At 42.9% G+C, this 26,363-nt stretch overlaps 1 protein-coding gene across 1 annotated transcript in view; it reads right to left on the bottom strand.

Annotated features, from left to right (window-relative positions):
* GRIN2D (glutamate ionotropic receptor NMDA type subunit 2D) overlaps positions 1–26,363 on the bottom strand; it is a 441,978-nt gene that overhangs the window by 397,306 nt on the left and 18,309 nt on the right. The window contains exon 2 of the mRNA XM_040325680.1: positions 14,925–15,517. Within this exon, the coding sequence (XP_040181614.1) occupies positions 14,925–15,517 (593 nt within the window). The remainder of the gene's footprint in view (positions 1–14,924; positions 15,518–26,363) is intronic.

Below are 26,363 nucleotides of genomic sequence, written 5' to 3'. Positions count from 1 at the left end.
TGCACCTTAGATGAGCCTGCATCATGCGCCAGGGTGTCTGCCTGTGTACCTATCCTGCTGGTCAGTGGTGGTCCTGCTACTGCTATAGCAAATGGTCTTTGAGCCTGACCCCTAATCCTGATACAGTGGCAGCTGAGATTGAGACGCTAACAGCTGTGCAAAATGATTATGGCTCCCAAAGAGACATAAATAACATATCCCCAACATATGGCATCCAGCTGGGGAATGCTAATAAACTGAATGTGGGTGGGAAGGGGATAAGAAAAACTTCACTGCACCCTTGTAATAAAACTTACTAAGCCAGTTGATATTATTAACCACTTGCCGCCCGCCAATGACAGATTAACGGCGGCAAAGTGGTTACTAGTTCCTGACTGGACATCATATGACGTCGTCAGGATATTGAGCCGCTGCGCGCCCCCGGGGGCGCACATCGCGGCGATCGTTGTTGCGGGGTGTCAGTCTGACACCCCGCAACACCGATCTAGGTAAAGTGTCTCTCACGGAGACACTTTACCACGTGATCAGCCATGTCCAATCACGGCTGATCACAATGTAAACAGGAAGAGCCGTTGATGGCTCTTCCTCACTCGCGTGTGACAGACGTGTGTAGAGGAGAGCCGATCGGCGGCTCTCCTGACAGGGGGGGTTCGCACTGATTGTTTATCAGCGCAGCCCCCCCTCAGATCGCCACACTGGACCACCAGGGAAGCCCACACTAGACCACCAGGGAATAAAAAAAAAATAGTAAAAAAAATATAAATAAAAAAAAGACAGTAAAAAAAAAGATGCCAATCAGTGCCCACAAATGGGCACTAATTGGCAACATGGATCCATCAGTGCCACCCCTCAGTGTCCATCAGTGCCACCCCACAGTGTCCATCAGTGCCACCCCACAGTGCCAATCCATGCCCAGTGCCCACCTATCAGTGCCCATCTGTGCCACCCATAAGTATCCATCAGTGCCACCCATATGTGCCACCCATGAGTGCCCATATGTGCCGCCTATGAGTGCCCAGTGCCACCTATGAGTGCCCTTCAGTGCCGCCTATGAGTGCCCATCAGTGCCACCCATCAGTGCCCATCAGTGCCGCCTATGAGTGCCCATAAGTGCCGCCTATGAGTGCCCATCACTGCCGCATACCAGCCCCCATCAGTGCCGCATACCAGCGCCGCCTATCAGTGCCACCTCATCGGTGCCCATCAGTACTACCTTATCGGTGCCCATCAGTGCCACCTCATTGGTGCCCATCAGTGCCGCCATATTAGTGCCCGTAATTGAAAGAGAAAACGTACTTATTTACAAAAAAATTAACAGAAAAAAATAAAAACTTTATTTTTTTTCAACATTTTCAGTCTTTTTTTAGTTGTTGCGCAAAAAAAAATCGCAGAGGTGATCAAATACCACCAAAAGAAAGCTCTATTTGTGGGGGAAAAAAGAACGCCAATTTTGCTTGGGTACAGTGTAGCATGACCGCACAATTGTCATTCAAAGTGCAACATGGCTGAAAGCTGAAAATTGGCTTGGGCGGGAAGGTGCGTAAGTGCCCTGTATGGAAGTGGTTAATATGTTATAGTACCACTGTTGACCGACTAGAGTACCACAAATTACACAGTAGAAGAAAAGGTTAAACTATAAACTCCTTCCCCATTCGTTTATGCTGTCACATGACAGTAAAGCTCCGGCTTGTTTGTGTGAAGGTGGAGGGACGACAATGCTCCTGAATTCCAGAGAGTAGTGACATCACCTACAAGCGCCCAGTGCTTTAAGGCCTAGTTGACAGGGAGAGAATACACCCCCATTAGTCACAGGAAAAGGAGTTGTACCTGGGGCTTTGCAGTCACATGAACGCATAGAAAAAAACATTATTTGGGGCACCAGGGAAAACTGCAGAGGCAACATTTAAAACTTTTAATAGTTGGCTTATAGTTTAGCTTTTTCATCCTTGTGTAGCTGTTTTTTGTTTTATTATAGATGTTAATTTAATCTGAGCAGTATACAGAAGTCCATAGCACTCAGGAGAAACCCTCTGGCATGTCAATTACTCCTTGCTGTCTTCAAAGATTTCAAATTTGTGGTACCTAGCTAATCAAATATATTCCATTAGTGATGAAGGTAATTAGGCCATGGTAATTAATGCTCCGGCAGATGTTTCTGCCACTCTTTATGGTTCTTTCCCCCTTTTGTTTTTTCTGTTGTTTTTGTTCTTTGTTTTACTTCAATATAATGAAATAGCTACCTAATATTGCATGATAATCTAATTGGCTTATGATGAAACTATGCATTATGACTTATCTAAATGGATCTGTGAATATGCCTGACAAAATCGTTGTTAACTTTGTGCTTTGATGTTTTATTAACCACTTAAGGACCAGCACACGCCTATTTACGTTGACAGAATGGCACGGACAGGCATATGGGCGTACAGGTACGTCCCCTTTAAATTGCCGCCGTGTGGTCATGAGCGCGACGCCGACGGCGCGCTCGCGACCCTGATGCGAGCTCCGTGATCGCTCCCCGCGGGTACCGCGAAACCGATTGCCGCCGGTGTCCCGCAATCGGGTTATAGAGCTGAAGAATGGGGAGATGTTGTGTGTAAACACAACATCTCCCCGTTCTGCCTAGTGACATTGTCACTGATCGTGTTCCCTGTCATTAGGAACAACGATCAGTGACATGTCACATGTAGCCACGCCCCCTACAGTAAGAATCAATCCCCAGGGTACACTTAACCTCTACAGCGCCACCTAGTGGTTAACCCCTTCACTGCCAGTGTCATTTTTACAGTAATCAGTGCATTTTTATAGCACTGTTCGCTGTAAAAATGACAATGGTCCCAAAATGGTGTCAAAAGTGTCTGCTGTGTCCGCCATAATGTCGCAGTCACGATAAAAGTTGCTGATTGCCACCATTACTTGTAAAAAAATATATATTAATAAAAATGCCATAAAACTATCCCCTATTTTGCCAAAAATATGTAGAAGAATTCGTATCGGCCTAAACTGAGGGAAAAAAATGTTTTTTATATATTTTTGGGGATATTTATTATAGCAAAAAGTAAAAAAATATAGATTTTTTTTTCAAAATTGTCGCTTTATTTTTGTTTATAGCACAAAAAATAAAAACCGCAGAGGTGATCAAATACCACCAAAAGAAAGCTCAATTTGTGGGGAAAAAAGGACGTCAATTTTGTTTGGGAGACACGTCGCATGATCGCGCAATTATCAGTTAAAGCGACACAGTGCCGAATCACAAAAAGTGGCCTGGTCATTAAGCAGCACTATGGTCAGGGGCTTAAGTGGTTAAGGATAAGTCTATGTAGATGTACCGTATATTACTCCTTGCCTGACATATGCGACTGTATATTGGCTGTTTTTCAATAAACAACTTTTCTGATTTAAAAAAAAGATTTCAGATTACCAGTCAAGGTCATAATGTGCTTATCTACTCAGTGACCAGCCATGGTATAATATCCATAACTAGTCTGCAGATATATTTTAATTAAAGAGGAGTTCCTCCAGCCCCTTTAAAAATGAAAAGTCAGCAGCTATACATACTGTAACTGCTGACTTAATATTAGGACACTTACCTGTACTGGAGTCTACAGATGTTGGCACCGCAGCCAATGTTTACATCGACTGGTTGTCTACTGCTGCCGCCTTTGCTGGTAAGAGTCCCTACTGCGCATGCGCAAAGTATGCTGCGTTTTCTCACTGGCCCGGCAGAAGGGGAGAGAGGAGGGGGGCCGAGCTTCTGACATACTTTGTGGCCAGGCCCTGTCTCCCAGAAGTGGGGATGGGGACCTGTCAAAAACAGGTCTTTGTTCCCCCCTCCCCCTGAAAGGTGCCAAATGTGCCACCCGGACAGGGGGGGGGGGGACGAATAAGCGGAAGTTACACTTTTGGGTGGAACTGCACTTTAAGTCAAGAGAAATTTCTTCTCTGTTCTTCTCTATTCCGTACAGTATTAACTTCTTGTCTGTTACTCTTTTACCCCATCCCTCTTAATGTCTCTCAATATCTTTGGCACTCCACACTGATTTTCCTTTTCTGTCTTTGAATCTTCTCTGCCTTTTTCTTATTTTATTTCTACATGTTTCTCTTCTTTCATTCTTATAAGCTAGGATTGTGGAAAAAAGGCCCCTGGCAAGGAAATCCCTATGAGGTCACGTGAACTGCTATAGATTTTCTGCATGGATTAACAGTTTCCTAAATGTTTTACATTTAGCATTATTAACCACTTTTAGCAGAAAGCAGATTTACGGCTACAAGGCATCCCTCCTGTGCAGGATCACGTATATATACATGATTCTTCCCTTCCGTCTACAGGGGGCATGCGCACTCCACCAGGGCGCCACTTCTATTGTGATTATTCACAGCAAAAGCCAATCTGTGGGTGAGGGGCACTGTATATACTCCGATACCCACCATTCATCGACAAGACACAGAAAAAGGAGATCTACCTATCTAAACCAGGCAGATGGGCAGAGGATAAGGGATTCATTTTTGTGTCCCTGCAAAGCAGGGAATAACATTCATGTCTTCCCCTAGCAAAAGCAGCACATACAGTACACAAAAACACTGGCTAGGCACAGTTAACCCTTTGATCGCCCTAGATGTTTAACCCTTTCCCAGCCAGTGTCATTAGTACAATGCATATTTTTAGCACTGTCAATGTATTTATGTCAATGGTTCCCACAAAGTGTCAAAAGTGTCAGTTAGTGTCCGATTGTCTGCCACAATATTGCAGACCTACTAAAAGGTCACTGATCTTCGCCATTGCTAGTATAAAAAAATGAATGAAAATTCCATAATATAGCCCTAGTGGCATGGGGCCCTCGGGCAGTGCCCGAATGGTCAGTCCGCCCCTGCTGGAATGAAAAAAGTAAGGGAAAAAGTATCAACTACTTTATCACCACTGAGACATCCTACTTCTCTGTCTGCCCAATATTTAATACCATTTTCCATAAGCATTCAAAACTCCAAATCAGATCATCTTCATGTACGAAGCTTAGTGCAGGTATCAAGTACACATTGTTTCAAGGTTTACGTAACCATATTTTTTTAATACATAAGTGTAAATAAAGGTCATAAACACATTAATGCTCTCAAAGTAGTGGCTGCTAGAAATCTCCCATACATTTGATGGGTCAGACAGTTATGGTCTGTACACACGATCCGAATATCGGACAAAACTGTTGTCCGAGGAAGAATAGTACGATTTTCGGATTGTGTGTACATAACTTTCGAGAGCCGATCACGACAGTTCATCCGATATTATTAGATAGGACAAGCAGGAAAATTTTCCTCGTATGATACCAGATCGTACGATTTTTGTTTAGTCAGTATTAGGGTTGTCCCGATACCGATACTAGTATCGGTATCGGGACCGATTCCGAGTATTTGCGGGAGTACTCGTACTCGCGCAAATACCCCCGATACCGAAATAGAATACTCCCCCCCCCCGCGCCGCCGTTACGTCGCATCCCGCCGCCGTTACGTCGCATCCCGCCGCATCCGCGCTGCCGCCGACTGTTTAACACGCGCGGGGAGTGTAATGATTGGCGCCGCGTATAGACACTCCCCCTTGCTCGGGTGAACTGTCCAATCCCGAGCAAGGGGGAGTGTCTGTACGCAGCGTGGCACGAATCATTACAGCTGTAATGATTGGCGCCGCGCCGCGTATAGACACTCCCCCTTGCTCGGGTGAACTGTCCAATCCCGAGCAAGGGGGAGTGTCGAATCATTACAGCTGTAATGATTGGCGCCGCGCCGCGTATAGACACTCCCCCTTGCTCGGGTGAACTGTCCAATCCCGAGCAAGGGGGAGTGTCTGTACGCAGCGCGCTGCCAATCATTACACTCCCCGCGCGTGTTAAACAGTCGGCGGCAGCGCGGATGCAGGTAAGGGGGATATGGGGGGGGGAGACAATGTCTGCATATGGGAGACAATGGCTGGATATATATGTGAGACAATGGTTGGATATATATGTGAGACAATGGCTGGATATATATGGGAAGACAATGGCTGGATATATATGGGAAGACAATGGCTGGATATATATGGGAAGACAATGGCTGGATATATATGTGAGACAATGGCTGGATATATATGTGAGACAATGGCTGGATATATATGGGAAGACAATGGCTGGATATATAGGGGAAGACAATGGCTGGATATATAGGGGAAGACAATGGCTGGATATATATGTGAGACAATGGCTGGATATATATGGGAAGACAATGGCTGGATATATATGTGAGACAATGGCTGGATATATATGGGAAGACAATGGCTGGATATATAGGGGAAGACAATGGCTGGATATATAGGGGAAGACAATGGCTGGATATATATGTGAGACAATGGCTGGATATATATGGGAAGACAATGGCTGGATATATAGGGGAAGACAATGGCTGGATATATAGGGGAAGACAATGGCTGGATATATATGGGAAGACAATGGCTGGATATATGGGGGGAGACAATGGCTGGATATGGGGGGGAGACAAAGGCTGGATATGGGGGGAGACATTGCTGCATGGGGGAAGACAATGGCTGGATATGGGGGGGAGACAAAGGCTGGATATGGTGGGAGACATTGCTGCATGGGGGGAGACAATGGCTGGATATGGAGTCACATTTAAAAAAAAGTATCGGTATTCGGTATCGGCGACTACTTAAAAAAAAGTATTGGTACTTGTACTCAGTCCTAAAAAAGTGGTATCGGGACAACCCTAGTCAGTATAATTGTTGTCCGAAAATACAGTACAAATACATTACAACACATGAGATCACTTCCGATTTTTTTTTTCTTTTGTACGAGAAATTTGTGACTTTAGTAACCTATTCAATTTCTACTTGCGACTATTAAGCGGAAAAAGTCGTACGATCTGTCGTACGATATTCATATTGTGTGTGTACGGGCCATTAGTCAAGGTCAAGGGATCTGTAAGAGGATATAAGAACTCACAGCATGCAAATTTAGAAACAAAACAATAGGACATATACTGTACACAGAGGCTTCACATGTCCACATCTCAATCATTATGTTCACAAATTAATGTAACCTGATAAATTAAATCTGAAGCCGCGTACACACGACCATTTTTCATGTCATGGGAAAAAACTATGTTTTTCTCGACGTGATTCCTCTCAAGCCTGCCTTGCATACACACGATCATGATAAAAAATGCTTGAGCAAAGCACGGTGATGTACAACACGTACAACGGCACTATAAATTAGAAATTCCATTCGAATGGCATCACCCTTTGGGCTAATTATGCTAATTTCCCGTCTCATAACTTGCTTCTGAGCATGCACGTTTTTTTCCCCGTCGTTAAAGCGTACACACTACCGTTTTTCATGACGTAAAAAATTACGAAAAAAAATAAAGCATGTTCTAAATTTTAATGGACATTTTTCTCGTCGAGAAAAATGCTCTGGAGCCTACACACGACCGTTTTTAACGACCAATTATAAAAATTCTATTTTTCTCGTCATGAAAAACGGGTGTGTGTACGCGGCATCACCCTAAGATGTGATGCTAATAAGCAAATATAAGAATAAATCTGGCCATACACTCATACTAAAAGTTTCCTCTATCTACATTATGTGGAATGTGTGGAAAAAACTCCTGCTGTGCCTATTGTATATTGACAACCATTATCTGACTGAATGCAGTACCTGTTCAGGCCAAAATTTTCAACAGTGGTTATAACCCTCCATTGCTATATCCAAAATGAAAAAAAAGATTTAGTTGTACGTTAAAGATTCACGCTGTGTGTCTTGCTTAGTAGGACAGACCAGTGATAATGGCTTTCTGCTGGAAATATCTCAGGTCAAGTCTATGAACAAATCTCTGCAATCAGAATGTCAGTGAACAAACTGTACTTTCTAAGTGTGTGTACTTTAATCAATTTTCTGTAATAGTTCTGCATCCACATAGCTACTAAAGGAGATCCCTTCAAATTTGTATAATAAACTGTATCTCAGGGCCAGATTCACGTAGAATCGCGGCGGCGTAACTTATCCTAGATAAGTTACACCGCCGCAATTTTTCATCGCAAGTGCCTGATTCACCAAGCACTTGCGATAAAAACTACGCCCGCGGCCTCCGGCATAAGGCGGGCCAATTTAAATGGGCGTGTGCCATTTAAATTAGGCACGCCCGCGCCGGACCTACCGCGCATGCTCCGTTTCCGAACTCCCGCCGTGCTTTGCGCGCTGTGACGTCATTTTTTTGAACGGCGACGCGCAGAGTGTACTTCCGTATTCCCGGACGGCTTACGCAAACGACGTCGATTTTTAAATTTCGACACGGGAACGACGGCCATACTTTAGACAGCAATACACTTGCTGACTAAAGTTAAGGCACCAAAAAAAAAGTGTAACTTTGCGATGGGAAACTTGACTAGCGGCGACGTAGCGAACGCGAAAAACCGCCGTGGATCCGCCGTAACTCCTAATTTGCATACCCGACGCTGGTTTACGACGCAAACCCCCCCCCCAGCGGCGGCCGCGGTACTGCATCCTAAGATCCGACAGTGTAAAACAATTACACATGTCGGATCTTAGGGATATCTATGCTTAACTGATTCTATGAATCAGCCGCATAGATAGAAACAGGGATACAACGGCGTATCAGCAGATACGCCTGCGTATCCCTTTTGTGAATCTGGCCCTAAATTCCTAAAAAAAAAAAAAAAACATCTGCATGTAGACAAGGGCATCTGGTATAGCATAATTTACAGATCTCTTTTGCAAAAAAAAAATTCTTAGCTGCTAGCATTTTTTTTAATCTGCACATTGATTGTGGTGTGTGCACAGTGCAGTGTACAGTCTTGGCATCTTACAGATGTTTGGTATGAAGTCAGGCACCGAGATAATGTACCTCAAGTGCATATATGCATGAGTTACATCATCGGTGCCTGCTCAATGAGCAGAGGAAGAATACTAGAATACTGCAGGCCAGGAGCATGTCTACCATGAGGCAAACAAAGCATTTACCTTAAGCAGCATTTTTCAGCCCCTCTTTCCAATCGTGCAAGTAATTAGAATGAAATTTGGAGTGGTGTCACAGAAGAGCAGGGAAGAAAGCTGTGTAGAGCAGTGTAAAGCACACACACACACCACCTGTGACATCACTACAGGGGGCAATTGCCCCCCCTCCCCAGGTTATTCCTTGCTATCCCTGTGTGCCTCCCTGCTAAATTAGGCTTCTGAGCAGGGGTGGAACTACCAGAGTCACAGCGAGTGAGGCCTGGTGTTCCGCCACCTCAGGACAAGTGGTTGGCAGAGCCCCGCTGCCATCATAGGCAGTATGGGGGCCCCTCCTGCAAACCGGGTGCTTGAGGCTTGAGTCCACACACACCGAGCAACGAGCCTGTCACCATCATGTCCCACGTGGCAGAGGCAGTATTGACTGTGGGGCGGCAGGTGAGTAATAGGAAGATGCAGGCGGTGAGCAGCAGAGCTAGTGTGTCCCCCACCAGAGCCGCCATCTCTGCCCTGTGCTGGAGCCACAGTGTCTTTGAGTAACAAGGTCAGCTCAAGCACAAGCAGAGGGATTGGCCGGCCCTGCTGAGTAGTGACCTGAGCCTGGGGAGACGAAGCTCTGTCTATGGACCATCATCTGCCCTATCCTTACATTGTAAAGGTTTGTTCCTGAAAATATCCCTGGTTTGGAAAAGCTAACATTCTCTCGTTCTGTTCTCTGCCTCTCAGCTATAGTAATTATAATGTGGGTTTAAAAAAAAAAAAACATGTTCATTCTGCACAAAGCAAATGTTTCAGGTTTTTGCTAGATTCCACCATGTAGAATAGTTTAGAACCTCATTTCATGGACTCCAGCAGTGGTATATTGTCTCTTTCAGGTCTTGCCTACCTCCTATGGCCATTACAAGGCAGGCACACTTTTGGCACTGAATCTTTTACACAGAATGCAGCAGGAGCAATGAGACCCTTTTATAGTACAACAGGTGATAGAAAATTCATGACAGTCATGGACAGAGCCAGGCTTTTCATCTGGGAGACCTTACATTATAGTGCTTGAGATATCAGAAAGAAGCTTCTTAATGTATTCAATCCCACCAGCATTATAAATGGAATATTAGTTTTGGGAGAATGCTTCATTAATGGTAATTAAACTTCTCTTTCTCTCTCAACCCATCTCTTTCCCCTTCCTCCCTCTCTCCCCCACCTTTTTCCTCTTCTTCCATTTCTCTCCTTTTCCATGTCCCCATCTCTCTCTCCTTCCTGTTCCTATCTCTTTTCCTAGCAGGGTGGGGAGCACTATGGCAGACTAGTGAGGGGTTTGAGGGGAGCACTGTGGCAGACTGGCGAGGGGGTTGGGGGTTGCACTGTGGCAAGCTAGCAGAGAGGGTTACTTTCAGTCTTGCCTAGGGAAGCACAAAACCAAACTATACCACTTCCGCAGACCCGGAGCTGGGAGGGGAAATGCTGGCACTTTCCACTTAATTTCTAGTTATAATATTGTATTTTAAAAAAATCCAACACATTAGGGGCATTTAAAGGGTTTATCATCCTCAAGAATTGATACAGTTGGAAAAAGTATGTACTGAACTGTACAAATGTAGGGATCTTGAGGGGTAATTAGTATGAATGTTCCAGATACCAGTTAGAAAGTTAGGAAGTTAGTTAGGAAGACCCTTTGAACCTCTGAAACATTTTTTTTTATGATACAAGATACTGAATAAAAAAATATGAACTGCATATATTTGGCTTTTGGTGCTTTCTTCTTTACTTCTATGCAAACATTGTACACAAATGAAGGTGGTACCTCACCCAAAAGTAAAAGCTAATGTATACATTTATTAATCCATCTTGAGCAAAAGGCAAGCTCACCCAAACCTTGTGCCCGCCAATGTTTTTCATCAGCAATGAGCTTTATCATAGAAACGTGTTAGAGGTCAAAGATTCAGGTGATCTTGCCTTTTACACCAGATAGATTAAGACAATTATACAACAGTCTTTACTCAGGAGTGTGGCATGCTCTACTTTTTTTCCATGTTGTCCTGCTGAGTAGAGGACAGACAGCTTTGAGCGTCAGCACTTGCAGCTGGGAGTGTACAGGCATATTTTCTGCAGGGGGGCAGAGGATTTTTTTTTTTTTTTTGGTGTATTGATAGATTAATATCTAAACTTTATATTAAGTTAATATCTTAGATTGCACTATAGCCAATAATTCTATTCACAGAGCAAACAGTCTTACAAAAATTGACAGTAGCTGTTCTGACCCTTCTGGTACTACAAGGTCTGAGACTGTTATTTCTGTAACCTGTCATCTGTTATTAGTTAAAGTGGTTCTAAAGGCAGAAGGCTTTTTATCTTAATGCATTCTACCCATTAAGGTAAAAAAACATTCTGCATGCTTACCTGAGCCTGATCTCAATCCAGCGATGTGTCCACAAAATTAATGTCTCTCTCTCTCCTTATTGGACTGGGAGCCATTGGCTCCTATTGTTGTCAATCACAGCCAGTGAGGAAAAAGAGGGGATGGTTTCAAGCCGCACTCTGTGTGTCAATGGACACACAAAGCTGGCTCTGCAGCAAGCACACATGAGCACCCCCATAGCATGCCGCTTGCTAATGTGGCACTTAGTGGAAGGGTCCAGGAACACCAGTGAGGAACCCGAAAAGAGGAGGATCATGGCTGCTCTGTGCAAAACCATTGCACATTGCAGGTAAACATGACATGTTTGTTATTTAAAAAAGTATATGTAGTGCCTTGTTTCATGTAGTTAGGTATCTTCCCAAGTCTAGGTATGAATTTTGGACCTGCCTCCGTCACCATGCAGCAAATCTGACAACATCTTAGAAGAAGACATCATAACATAATCTTGTCTCAGCTCAGAGCACTTTCCTGAGACAAGAGAGATGCAGAGAATGAAGGAGGTGTGTCAGCCTCCTGTGTCTCTTCATTCCTCTTGCTGCAGCTTGTCTTTGTTGTTTTGTAAATATCTGGTCCTCGTTTGTGTGTTCCAATTAGGTTGACTAAGGCTGGGTTCACACCTCTGACGGATGTGGCTCACAGCAGGGGTCCAGTGTGTCCTTGTCCTCCGGTTCAGGGATGAATCAGGGTCGAATTTTTGTCTGAATTTGCCCCTGAAATGGAGGCAAAGACACGCAAGTTACTCCACAGCCGCAACAGAGATATGTGAACCGGCTCCATAGAGAGCCAATCACAGTCTCCTGACATGCAAATTGGATGCAGGGAAAACCCACATTCAATTTGCATAGGTGTGAACCCAGCCTCAGAGTTTACGTAGAGCTCCCTCTCAGTACAAAAAAGCAAAAGAACAGGCTAGTAGTATTAGTAGTGCTGGGTGAACAGGGAACAATACAAATCTATTGCTTTATCCTGCATGGCAAAAGCACGGTTTTGTTTAAAAGGAGTTTAGTAGCTCTGTTTGGTTTTAGTTTTAGCTCTAGTTGAATTTACTTTTAGAAACCTAATACCCAGTAACAACAATGGAATAAAATAAAGACAACATGTATTTATTTAAAAGCAAGTTGTGCCATCTGAGGAACTTTTCATTTTAGATGACTTACTCAGAACTCAGATATTCATTGTTAACTGTCTGTGGCAGTTTTGACATTTCATGTTAGTCTTTTCTTTTTGACTCTGGGTTTTATTAAAATTCTCTGTTCTATATAGGCAAACACAATTCTCTGGGTTACTGGAGGGCAAAAGTCTTTGGAAATCGAAATATGCTTTCTATTCCAAAAGCAACAGCTGTCCATTATCTCGCTGCAGGTCTATGATTTAAGATTGCCGTTTGTTACATGTCCTTGGCAAGCAGTTTTGTGATATTTTGGACAACTGAATTAATTACTGTTTGTCCTTTTATCAAAGTACCGTCAATATTTTTTTAATTTATCACTTGACTTCTGTCCAAACAATCCTCCTTTTGATATTTTTTTCTTGTCTCTTCGGTCTTTGTGGCTGCAGACCAAATGTATTGGCTGACCAAAGTTTTAATGAATAAAATAAGGTTATGGTATGTTACCACTTGTAATCATATAACAGTTAAAAATAAAGTGACATTGTTTATATATTAACTGTTATTATATTCAGAATAGAAGCTTCACAAATGTCCTTGTCAGGTGCAACTCTAAAGTTTTAGTTGAGCTAGATAATACTTGATACATTTAAAATAGGGCTGTTACTGATCAAAATGTTTGTGTTCGATTAATCAATTTGTTTTAATCGATTAATCGACTAATTTCGATTAATTATAAAGCACATACATTTTTTGGATCACCACCATATATAGTCCCCACTGTAATATCCACCAACATCTCCCCCACTGTAATATCCACAGACATCTCCCCCACTGTAATATACACAGACATCTCCCCCACTGTAATATCCACAGACATCTCCCCCACTGTAATATCCACAGACATCTCTCCCACTGTAATATCCACAGACATCTCTCCCACTGTAATATCCACAGACATCTCCCCCAATGTAATATCCACAGACATCTCCCCCACTGTAATATCCACAGACATCTCCCCCACTGTAATATCCACAGACATCTCCCCCACTGTAATATCCACAGACATCTCCCCCACTGTAATATCCACAGACATCTCTCTCACTGTAATATCCACAGACATCTCCCCCACTGTAATATCCACAATCTCCCCACTGTAAAATTCACAGACATCACCCCCACTGTAATATTCACAGACATCTCCCCCACTGTAATATCCACAGACATCTCCCCACTGTGATATGGGCCACATCTCCCCACTGTAATATGGTCCACATCTCCCCACTGTATAGGAAGATTAGTGCTTGCTTAGTCTTAACAGAGAAGCCGGCCGAACACGAGCAGTTGAGGCCGGGTGATGACGTCAGCGCGCCGCTCTAGGCTCACCTAGGACGCCGCCGGGTGAACCAAGATGGCCGGCGCTCCGGGAGCTGGGCCGTTGCCTTTCCTATGGTTGAGGCAGCAGTGGAGCTCTGCGGATCACACGGTGTGCCAATCCGTATATGGTAACCCGTTCAGATCACGCATCATTTACTAGTACCGATCAAAATAATTTTGATCGATCAAAAAAATTAATGATTAATCAAGAAATTAATCTTTAATTTCCACAGCCCTAATTTAAAAAATGTAAAATAAGTCAGGAGAGGACTGAATAATTGTAGGTACAGTTTATAGCAGAGAGGTGCCATTATCAATATACGGTATACAATGCCATTAACGTGTTATTTTCTCTAGATCTTACTCTAATAAACCATCAACTGTTAAATATATATACAACAGTAATACTAAATTTATACACACAATATTGCAGAAGGTCAGTTGAAAGCTTTTTTTTTTTCATGCACAATATCTATGAAACCAAAAATGTGTCATTAAAATAATATTTGTAAATCCTTTTCTCCTTGTAATTTTTTTTTTTTTTTTCATGCACTGAATAATGTGTACTTATAGGCTATGTTTTTACATAACTAGTTCACAAACAAAATATCATTTGCTTAATCAGTAAATATTAAACTAAATATTAAGAGATAAAAATACATGTTTTGAGTTTAAATATACATTCAATACACCACCAACGCACTTGCATTAAATCAATTTTTCTAAAGTGTAAATTTCTGACTTACAATTGCAAAAATATTAAATATCACTCATGTTGTAAGTAATTCTCATTATTGCGCTGATGTTTAAATGTCAGTTCCACCCAGTACTGAAATTGCAGTCATTATTTCTAAGAAGCATCACCAGCAATCACAAATCTTTTCTAGACAACAAAAATGACTGCTTGTGATTTAAAAAAACTAGAATTATAAAAAATGATCATTCTGTTGGAAAGCGAAATGATAGCTATATACTGTATCATAATTGAAAAGATAAATACCTTAATGTACATTACCTGTGTAGGTTTTCATTCCCATGTGTACGGTTTGGTGCTCTACAATCATTGTTAAATTCTGGTATGAATCCAAAGTCTTTGTATAGCGCCTCTGCCCCTTTTGCAATGATTGCAACTCCATTTTGGACTCTACGGAGTATGTCATCTTTCCATCCAGCAGACAAAACTGTAAACAAACCCACAGGCAAATGCTCGGGCATGTAATCTGTACCACCCAAGTTGGTTCCCACCATAAACCATATGTAACCCGGTCCAGTCAATCCAGCTTCACGAGCAGCCTTGAAAACCCCATCTGCTTCATCCTTAGAACAGTACAGAAGACGTACTTGCACCGTTATCTCTCTCAGTTGCCTCTTGAGTTTGGCACCATTGGGATCATCAGTCAGATTGAGGGTAAGAATACCTCGATTTTCCCAGCCAATAAAACTGCTGTCAGTAAGTAGCTCAATGTAATCCACAAAGTCTTCATAGCCAGGAAATAGAGTAGTAATAACCGCAAATGCTGTCCAATCATATTCTTCCAACACCTCAAAGATGACTTGAAGTTGCTGCTCTGTGGATGCTCCCAGCTGCAGAAAGGTTGAACCTTTTTCCTTTGATAAACAAAATAAATAAAAAATTACAATAGGTAAATAGTTTAACTAATGACAAAAAAGGAATAATGCAGCTGTCCTTGAAAAGTTAAATGAGATAGGAACAATATATGAGATAGAAACAACACATACACTTTATTTGGGGTTAAAAGTCAAATGGCAAAAATTATGAAATATACTGGAAATTCTGTAAAATTAATAAAGGGACATTTAAAGTGCTACACCAAAATAACAGAAATGGCATCATATAATAACATTTATTCTAACCTTAACTGGTTCCCAACCGGCTCACACAGAATTACTGCGGCAGAATGGTTCTCCTGGGTGAAATCCCGTACATATACGGCTTTGCCCAGGAGAGTCACCAGAGGGCCCGCTAGCGCCCCCACTGTAATGTGGGAAACCCGATGTGTGTGGCCGGCAATGATTTCAATGATAAAGGTAAACAGGACAAATAGAGATGGTGAATCTCCCTAAAGGGGGTACAGACAGCAATAAAAACCTGACAGGTTGGTTGTCTTTAGTTATACTTTAACCTGCTAACCCCGGTGCCCCCTGGCTTTTTAACCGCTTCTGGACTGCCCCGCATACATTTAGTGCAGCAGAGTGACCCGGGTGCACAAAATCACGTACCTGAATGTGTTTTTGTGCACGCGGTTTAGGTGGTGCTGATCTGTCAGGGAGGAAAAGTGAGAGATTGTGTTTCAGCTAAGTAGAATCATGATCTCTCTTTTCCACCAGTGAATCCACTCCCCCCACAGTTGGAAACACCTCCCAGGGAACACATTTAACCCATTGATCGACAATTGTGTGCCACTTTGTGCTGGTCTATCACATAAAATCCCAATAAAATCTCTGTACTTACTTTCATTAAATGCTGTGAAGGATTTTGGAGTTCACATTGTTTTTCTACTTAATAAGACAACTTAACATATATATATATATATATATATATATATATATATATATATATATATATATATATATATATTACACAAAGTAAAAAAAAATATTGAATCATTACCCTTTACTGAGGTGACAATGTATTAAAGAAAGATTGATTTCATAAAAGCAATTTTAAGCTTATACCCTGCTGTGTTCAAACAGTATTACTATTAGTACATTGTAATATGTAATTTGATAAGTAACTTGAGCCACAGAAAGATACATAAAGAATCACACTTCAGTTAACCATTTGTTAGCTTTAAATGCAGACTGAGACAGCTCTGCCCACCCGACCTCATCAATCCAGCAATAAGAAATCCCCTAAAATGATCCCCCATGATGATTTACTAAAGGCAAATAAACTGTTCACTGTTCATGGAAGCAGCATTTTGCATGAGTATTTTACCTAGACCTTAGTGAATGTGGTGAAATGTAACTTTTCCAATAATATCAAATCACATGAAAGGAAAATAAAAAAATAGCATTTTTTTGCTTACACATGATTGGATGACGGAAGTCAGCATAACTTCAACTTATTCACTAAGCTCTAGGGAAATAAGTCAGGGCTCGGGTCCTGCGGGAACGCATGGGAACGACGTCCCTGCAGTTTTTACTCAGCAGGGACGCTTACACACACACTGCTCCAGGCACCATACGCTCTGCCAATGAGGGCACACTGCCGAGGGAACTCCTAGACTCCTCCTCAGCTCTGACACAGCTGAAGGGAGACCGGAGATGCAGAAGATTTCCTGCCTCTGTGCCGTGCCAATTTCTGAAGATAAGGTCAGGTAGGCATGACTTTCTATGTGGAGGAAGGAGGGGGTGAGAATTCCTGCCTGGGGGAGTTTATTTTGGTGGGGAGGTTGAGGAAAGGGGGTGGGTTTGCTTTTGGAGAAGGACCCCCCCTGTAAGTTTCTTGTAGAGAAGTTTACAGGGGGTGGTTATTGGTAGGGATTTGCTTCTGGGTAGAAAGTTTGATGAATGAAGGGAGATATTCCTATAGCATTAGATATGAGGGAGATATTTTCGCCTTGAGGTGTGATCGGAGACAGGGGGGTTAATATTTTGGGGATATATGAGGGAGGGTGGTGTTTTGCAGTGGGGAGTTTTACTTGGGGTGGGGGGTTCTTAAGCGGTAGAGGGGGGAGATTTTTTCCTTTAAGTCACACTGATGTGGCTCTGCAAGGTGAGTTTTGTGTGGGCATGGCAGCCCATTATACTGTATGGGCTGCTGTGCCTCCTTAAATACAAAGAAAAGGTCGAAAGGACCCTCCACCATTTCTGGAGTCGCAGCCCGCACAGGAATCGCAAATGCAGAGCAGTTTCCAGTGTGGGTGTGATTCCTAGTGCAGCATGCCATTAGGATTAAGGCCCGGGTGATACTGCTGCAATGCGGGAACCCTGCAAATCCACTGGGGGTTGCCACATCGCATGTCTCCTGCTGGCAGTTCACACTGCCCCATGTGAACTGCTGGGAGTGCCAATTAAAACTTAATGGCACCCCCAAATCAGTTTGCAAATCGCAGTGCGATCTGCAAATTCGGACAGGAATTGGATCGCATGGGTTTAAACACCCAGGGCTCGAGTCCTGCGGGAACGCATGGGAACAATGTTCCTCTACTTTTTCCACAGCAGGAACACCGTTCTCATTGTCATCAATGTGCACCCGTCCTCCCCTTCCTTGGTCCGCCTATTCCTCCTCCTCCAGCGACCACTGTAACAAAGTCCTGGCTCTAGTGATAGGGGGAACATTGATCCAATGGCAAATTGAATCAGTGTGATGTAAATTATTGGAGCCGGGACTTTGTTTCAGCGGCCACTGGAGGAGGAGGAGGTGGACTGAGGGAGAGGAGGACGGGGTCGCGCTGGGATATTCAAATCCCAGATTCAGACACATGCCAGGCTTCATTGCTAGACACAGTTTAGGCTGCATTACTGCACACTGATCGGGCTGCATTTAATGGACACCGGCAAGGCTGCATTTGATGGGCACTGGTAAGGCTGCATTTACTGGGCACTGGTGAGGCTGCATTTGATGGACACTGGCTAGGCTGCATTTGATGGGCACTGGCTAGGCTGCATTTGATGGGCACTGGCTAGGCTGAATTTGATGGGCACTGGCTAGGCTGCATTTGATGGGCACTGGCTAGGCTGCATTTGATGGGCACTGATCAGGTTGCATTGATGGGCACTGGCAAGGCTGCATTTGATGGGCACTGCCAAGGCTGCATTGATGGGCACTGCCACGGCTGCATTGATTGGCACTGGCAAGGCTGCATTTTATGGGCACTGATCAGGCTACATTTGATGGGCACTGATCAGGCTACATTTGATGGGCTCTGATCAGGCTGCATTTGATGGGCACTGATCATGCTGAATTTTATGGGCACTGAGGAGTGAGCGGCCCAGGGCCTGGGCCCCACTTTGCACAATCAATACAGGCAGCCCGAGGAGAGGGGCCCCAGGCGGGCATGCTCAGCACTCCCAGCCTTACTCTTCTGCACAGACCAACACATGTATGCGGACACCTTGGGTAGCAGGGGCCCCACACATCGGAGCCTGCATAGAAATATAGTGCAGAAGGGGCCCCCAGTTGCAACTTGTTTTAGAAATTCCCTGCGAGGGAACCATTATCACACAGTGCGTTGTGTTTTATTGTTGGTATGGCATACAGATTAAATTATTTTGTTGTTACATCTGTGCTACATTGCGCTGTGATTGGCCAAAGAATACAGGTGAGGTGCATGCTTTGGCTAACCAGCAGCCGTCAATGCACTGCGATCTCACAGTATATCATGGGGCGGTCTGTGGCGGGTGAATGTCCTGTGAGCGCCCCATATGTTCATTTGTTCTATGAACAAACGAACACCCAATGTTTGAATCAAAATTACATTCAACTCGAACATCTGACCCATCTCTAATGCTCACTTACAAATAGATTTGTATCTTGAAATCATTGTTCTGTAATCCCTTGTATAGCAACACGTGGGACAGATAAGGGCAGTAATGTCAATCATTAAAAGCTCTACTACAGTGCTTTGCAAGGTAATTTTCAGCATACCACATGCTTACAGGAAGTTGGCACACATGCTCCTCTTTCACTTTCCGATCACAGGCAAAGCGGGAAGGAGTAACCAAGAAAAACAATCTTCAGCTGTAATTTTTCCTATCACATGGGTAGCTACTATTAGGATGATTTCAGGAGTAGAAGGGTGTGGACTTTTTGCAGTTATAACAGTAAGGTAGGACAAATATATGGGATGTAGCACTACTCCCATATGAGCCACAAGGATATTGCCCAGATCATCCCCAAAAGTTTTGCCCTGCAGCCAGGCACACATGCCCTTTCACACATTTCTTTAATGACCAGTCTAGGGGTGTAATATTTGTTGTTTTTATTTTTGGAGAACTTGGATAGAGATGATGGAATTGAGTAGGATACTCCAAGAACAGGAACTACTGTATGTACAACTCGAGGACTAAGTATTCTCTTTCTGGACTAGCTGTAGTAAAGTTCATGCTTGCCACAAACAGTAGACTTACTTTGGAACTACAGTAGTTAACTGCAAACTCCTTCCTTAGAGGAATGGATGGACTAAGCTCTTCAGAGCACCAGCCGGTTCCCCTTTTAACTAGACTTACAGCTTACTGTCTATACAAAGGGCAGTACCCCAAAGTCTATAGGATCTCTCAGTCTGTCTGTACTCACAAATCCCAAGGATAGCTGGCTGCCTCCTTCCAACTTTCAAGTAACACCCTCCAGTGGACCAGATCTTAAGCATACAGCCCCCTCAGTCAGCTCTCCCATAGTCTCAGCATCTCAGGCACTCAAATGGCCCACATGAGGCCTCACGTCAGCAGAAACATAGAAGCATTGCCTAGAAGGGCAGCATGCCCTCCAAGTTGGACTATTCCTCTGTAGGATAGTGCTCACAGAATATATACAGTCTCCCAGCATGTGTTCAGAGCCTGTCTCTCTGGAATCGGCCAGTGCTGTATCAATTTTCATGCTGTCATCTACATAGCTCCATACCTATCATCCAGAAACTTCTCAAGCCCTCTGGATGCAGAGGGATCTATCAAATTGGCAGCAGCAGAGCACTCTGAGCAGACCTGACTAGCAGAATGCAGCTGCACTGATTACAGTAAGCAAACTGAATTTGCCTTACCAAATAAACCTATCTAATCCTAACACCTACATAAGAAGGTGCTACAGGGACATATTGTATACTGTAGCTTAAATCCTGAGATTATCATTTTCGCCTGGAAATCTACCATAATTATTTTGCAGCCTAGCAAAAATCCAACCTCTTGGAAAGTAGAAGGGACAGGAGAAAGAAAAAAAAATATATAGAATGAAGTCGTTGCAGAGTTAGAGATAATATGAAAAGTATCAGGTTAGAATTAGCATTTGATATTAAAGCTGTACTGCAGCTAAAAAATAAATAAATTAAATAGGTCCGCCAGTAATAGTAATAAAAAAAAAAACCCCTTTCATGGTAATAATACCCTTCAATCTCAAACTTTTCCCCATTGAACTTATCTCTGCTACTAAATGTACTCTTCCTGGTTAAATTACAACTTTGATGTTCAATGATTTTATTCAACTTAATCTGATTCCAAGCTGTCACAAATCAGCCCCTGTCAGGAACCATAAACCAGACGGAGACAGAAAGTGCAGTTAAAATCCTACCTTTAGCCAAGGTTCACATTGACAGTGGTGATTGAATCGTGCGAGTTCAGCTGAACTCACACAGTTTCATGCCCGCATGTCAGTCTGACTTTGGGAGCGGTTTCCTGCACAGATGTCTATACAAATCGCACCCCAAAGTCGCCAAAAGTAGTACAGAAACTACTTTTGGGAATCGGTGCAGGGCCACAAAGTATATATATCTAATATAGATATATACTGTATATATCTATATATAGATAGTATAATATACACAGTATCACACAAAGTGAGTTACACTCAAACATTTTTAATATTTATTATATATTTTATGTGACAACACTAAAGGAATGACACCTTTGCTGCAATGTAAAATAGTGCGTGTACAGCTTCTACAGTCGAGCGTTTGAACCGATTCAGACAGTGCCTTTGCCGGCAACAGCTGCCGATTTGGCATGTAATTTGACATGTCAAATCACATGCCAAACCCCATCAATGTGACCCTAGGCTTAATGAAATTACAAAATAACACAGTTCAGGAATGTAGTAAAAAAAAACAGAAGCCAGGGTTTGGATGCCAGAGTGGGTAATCAGAGGAGCTGGAATCAGAAAACCAGAAGTCAGCAGCAAAAATCAGCAACATGAATCTGGGAAAAGGGAAGTCAGCCAGGCCAAGTCATATACAGGAGCACATGAAGGAACATACTTAGAGATCATAGACCACACAAGGGCAAGGAGGAAATGAGCTACGCTGCTTAAATAGCAAAAAGGGTCTGGCTGTAGGCTGGAATAATTAGGCTGGTTAATGGTAACCAGGTGATTCACTGTGGTAACAATGATTGGCTGATAATTAACAATAACCAACAGCTGAGCAGCTTCTGAGCACTAAAAGAAAAAAAGCTGCTTGTTAAGTAGCAGGAGCCCTGCACTTACAGCCCCATGGATTGACATTATAACACAGCCATGTCTCAGAATATTACTGCACTCATATATCTTTACAAAAAAAAATGCATATCGTTTTGCAAGAGTCTTCTGTTGAGATGGGTCTTTGCTCTTCTTTGTGGGGCAGCCACAGTAGGCATTCCTTATGGTTGCAGCATTACGTGCAACCATAAGGAATGCCTACTGTGGCTGCCCCACAGAGAAGAGCAAAGACCCATCTCAGCAGAAGACTCTTGCAAAATGGTATGCTTTTTTTTTATAATTGTGGAGAGGGGTTTATTTTACCTAGACTTCAGCTTTAACTCTCAGGACATTGAGCTGGTATATGTGACCTTGCACTCCTCCACCTTCTGTTTGAGGATGCCCCACAGATGCTCAATAGGGTTTAGGTCTGGTGACATGCTTGTCCAGTCCATCACTTTTACCTTAGCTTCTTTATCAAGGCAGTGGTCATCTTGGAGGTGTGTTTGCGGACGTTATTATGTTGGAATACTGCCCTTCGGCCCAGTCTCTGAAGGGAGGGGATCATGCTCTGCTTCAGTATGTCACAGTACATGTTGGCATTCATGGTTCCCTCAATGAACTGTAGCTCCCCAGTCCCGGCAGCACTCATGCAGCGCCAGAGCATGACACTCTCAACACCATGCTTGACTGTAGGCAAGTCATACTTGTCTTTGTACTCCTCACCTGGTTACCGCCACACACGTTTGACAATTTCTAAACCAAATAAGTTTATATTGGTCTCATCAGACCAAAGGACATGGTTGAAGTAATCCCTGCCCATAGTCTTCTGGGAAGATGACAGCTAGGCAGACCAATTTGATGCAGTGTGTGGCATATTGTCTGAGCACTGACATGCCTACTCCCCACCCCTTCAACCCATGGCAAGGCCTGTTCTGAGTGGAACCTGACCTATTAAACCACTGTATGGTCTTGGCTGCAGCTCAATATCAGGATCTTAGCAATCTTCTTATAGCCTAGGTCATCTTTATGTGGAGCAACACATCTTTGTTTCAAATCTTCAGAGAGTTCTTTGCCAGATTGTGAGAGCGATAACACCAAATTCAGCACACCTGCTCCCCATTCACACCCGAAATATTGTATCACTAATGAGTCACATGACACCAGGGAGGGAAAATGGCTAATTGGGCCCAATTTGAACATTTTCACCTAGGGGTGTACTCACTTTTGTTGCTAGCGGTTTAAACATTAATGGCTGTGTGTTGAGTTGAGGGGACAGCAAAATTACACTGTTATTTATAAGCTGTACACTCACTACTTTACATTGTAGCAAGGTGTAATTTCTTCAGTGTTGTCACATGAAAAGATATGATAAAATATTTACAAAAATGTGAGGGGTATATATATATATATATATATATATATATATATATATATATATATAATGATTTTATTAACTCCTCAGTCCTCCACATTGTGCTACCAAGAATGAAAAGAAAGAAAAGAAGTGTGAACTGTGATTCTTCAGTTTTTTTCTTTTCAGAGAAAGATGGGTAAAACTAACTTGCCAAGTGCCAAGCTGGAAGGCTGACTCCCAGAGTTAACAGTTACAGAAGCGCTTATAGAGCTAGCAACCCATGAAATTACATTGCCTGATCTTTACTTGGATGGCACTGTCTGGCTTTTAAATATTCATGTCCTTATATATCGCATCCAAAATCTTACACTGCCAGTGGGCATGTATGCCTGGACATGGCTTCTTTTTTATTCCAGAAGAAGAAATGTCTCCTCTGCTTCTCTTCACAGTAAGTATAGAAGACCCTGACTGGCTACCCTTGACACAGTTATTCATGAGGGCCTTCCCTGGTGATTTGATTGAATGTTAATAACTCTATTAGCCTTGCAGATGACTCAGTGTGGCGGCAGGATGTATGAGGGAGTCAGTGCATAAAGTGTGTGTACATAAACTGTCAGAAGAGAGCCGTTTGTCCCAAGACCATTTGTGAAATATTAATGGAGCAAAATTGTCTCCCGGTCAGCATGGGAAAGAAAGACATTGGAGGGAGGATAGAACGGGAGTGTGGCATACAGACTGAAAGGTGGAAGAGAAGACAGGCGGTGTTCTGAAATAACTGATATGTAAATGTAATAGAAAGACTGATTGAAGTTCTGAAATAGAGAAGTCATTTCACAGACAGGGAAAAATGCTTGCAAAATAATGAAGACATCAGAGGAAAGCAAATTACATTAACAGAGGTTAGTATAATGAAAATGCAATAGGAAAACAGAATAGAAAAATAAGGGCTTGTAGGCACAAACATTTTAAGACTTTTTATGTGTTTGATACATGGGAAAGAAGTATAAACTCTTCTTACTTATATTATTCACAGGAAAGGTTATTTTGCATTGCAATTGTCTACCAGCAGCTCATACTTTATAGTCTTTAAAGGTTAGGTCCACCTTTTTAAGAACATGGCCTCTGCACCCAAGTATACCCAGTAGGTTAAAATGTGCTTGCCTTTTGACCATTTCTGCCACTCCTCTCCATAAGCCTGCTCAAAAAAGTCCCAGTTGGTGTTGAACTAACAAACTAAAACAACATTTTACAAAATTGCACATTGTAGTTTAACCTACTGAAGCTACTTTTGTCTATAATCTATTTTCTTAAAAAAGTGAACAAAGCCTTTAACATGTTAATGTAATCTCAAAACTCAATGTCAACATTTTTATTAAAATAATACCAGATGACCCTGCCAAGAAGGTGCTTAAACATGCACTTCCTGTTATAAGCAGTAGTGGCCCATAATGCAGGACGCAAGGGCGCCTCCCCCCTAATCAATGCGTCCGACCCCCTCATATACATGTGGGGCGCCGGACGCATGGATTTTTTTTTTGAGCAGGTGATTAGAGCCAGAGGCTCTATTGTCTTCTTGATTCTCCTCCCAGCCAATCAGAAAGTGGGTCCTAAGAAACGTCACCTGATTGGCTGAAAGGAGAATCTATCCTATTGGCCACCAAGGAGGAGGAGGGAGGAGGAGGGAGGAGGAGGGGGGAGATGCAGGAGAAGCTGTCGTGAAGCACCAGGAGGAGGAGATGCCGCCCGCCACCTGGAGGAAGTACAGCCCGCGACCTAAATGGGGTAAGTGTGGGGTTGGTGACTGACCAGGGGTGCCTGTGACCGGACCAAGGAGGAGGGTGGCGTCCACTGGTTATAAGGTTGCAATGTTCTGTTGCTGTTTCCTTATATTACTCCTGCATTGTCACTTAGTCACACAATGATGATTGACGAATTGAGAATACAAGCGACCTTCCCAACCTACCCACATAGTATGAGCATTATTCATTGCTGTCTTCTTCAGGAGATCTACCCTGAGAAATGATTTGCAACAGTTGCTACAAAGCTTGAAAGTTACAAAAGCCCTTTGTTTTAAAAAATGGCCATTATTTATTTTACAAAACTATTTTTGTCAACCTTATTTCATTCATTAGGAGACCTTTCACTCCAAAGCAGCATTTCTCAACCTAGTTCCAATGCACAGGCAAGGCAACCTGCCATATGTCCAACTGTTTCAATTCACACCAATGTGTAGGCAGGTGTCTACTGTTTTGCATGTTTCGCACGTGGTCTTCAATGCTGGGTTATTTTTGTCTCTGTTATGTATTATGTAAATACCGTAATATATGTATGTGATGTTCCTAGTCACTTTTTGGTACTTAGGTAGGTAATTTATAAGTCATGCTCTCCCTTGTTATTCATGGTACTGCCCCCCCTGTTCAAGGACATAAATACCAAGGAACAAGTGCTTTGTGGGTTTTTTTTTAGTAGCTTTAGTAGGAACACATTTTCTTTCCCAAATCATAAAAGACCCCTCAGACTGACAGATAGAATGTGGCCAATAGTTTGCTGTTTACTGTTATCCCTGAAACAAAACTGTCCTGCCACTAGACAATTTCTATTTAGCTCTCATCAAACCATTTATGACTACAATTTGCATATATACAGTGACAGAGAGCGTGAGAGACCTAATGCCCAGCCGCCGCATATACTGTATGTGTTGCTGTCTTGTTCTGGGGTGAACATCTATTGGTGCCCCAAGAATGGGTTTCAGACAGACAGCCCACGATCAACTTCAGATGGGGTTGGTAAGACCTGTTTTGGATAACATCATCACTGTGCAGCCAATCACAGTGCCACACAATTGGTCCCCTACTGGCTCTGGGTGTCATGAGTTATTTAAAGCCGGTATCCTGCCAGCATTAAGGGGGTTAAGAATTAGGAGTTTTCAGATGATACAGTAGTGTAAAATTTACCTGAAGCAAGGCATTTTA

This window comes from Rana temporaria, chromosome 10 (assembly GCF_905171775.1).
Source record: "Rana temporaria chromosome 10, aRanTem1.1, whole genome shotgun sequence".
Classification (NCBI taxonomy): Eukaryota; Metazoa; Chordata; class Amphibia; order Anura; family Ranidae; genus Rana; species Rana temporaria.
Note: the sequence above shows the minus strand (reverse complement) of the source record. Positions and strands in the feature narration are given on the sequence as shown.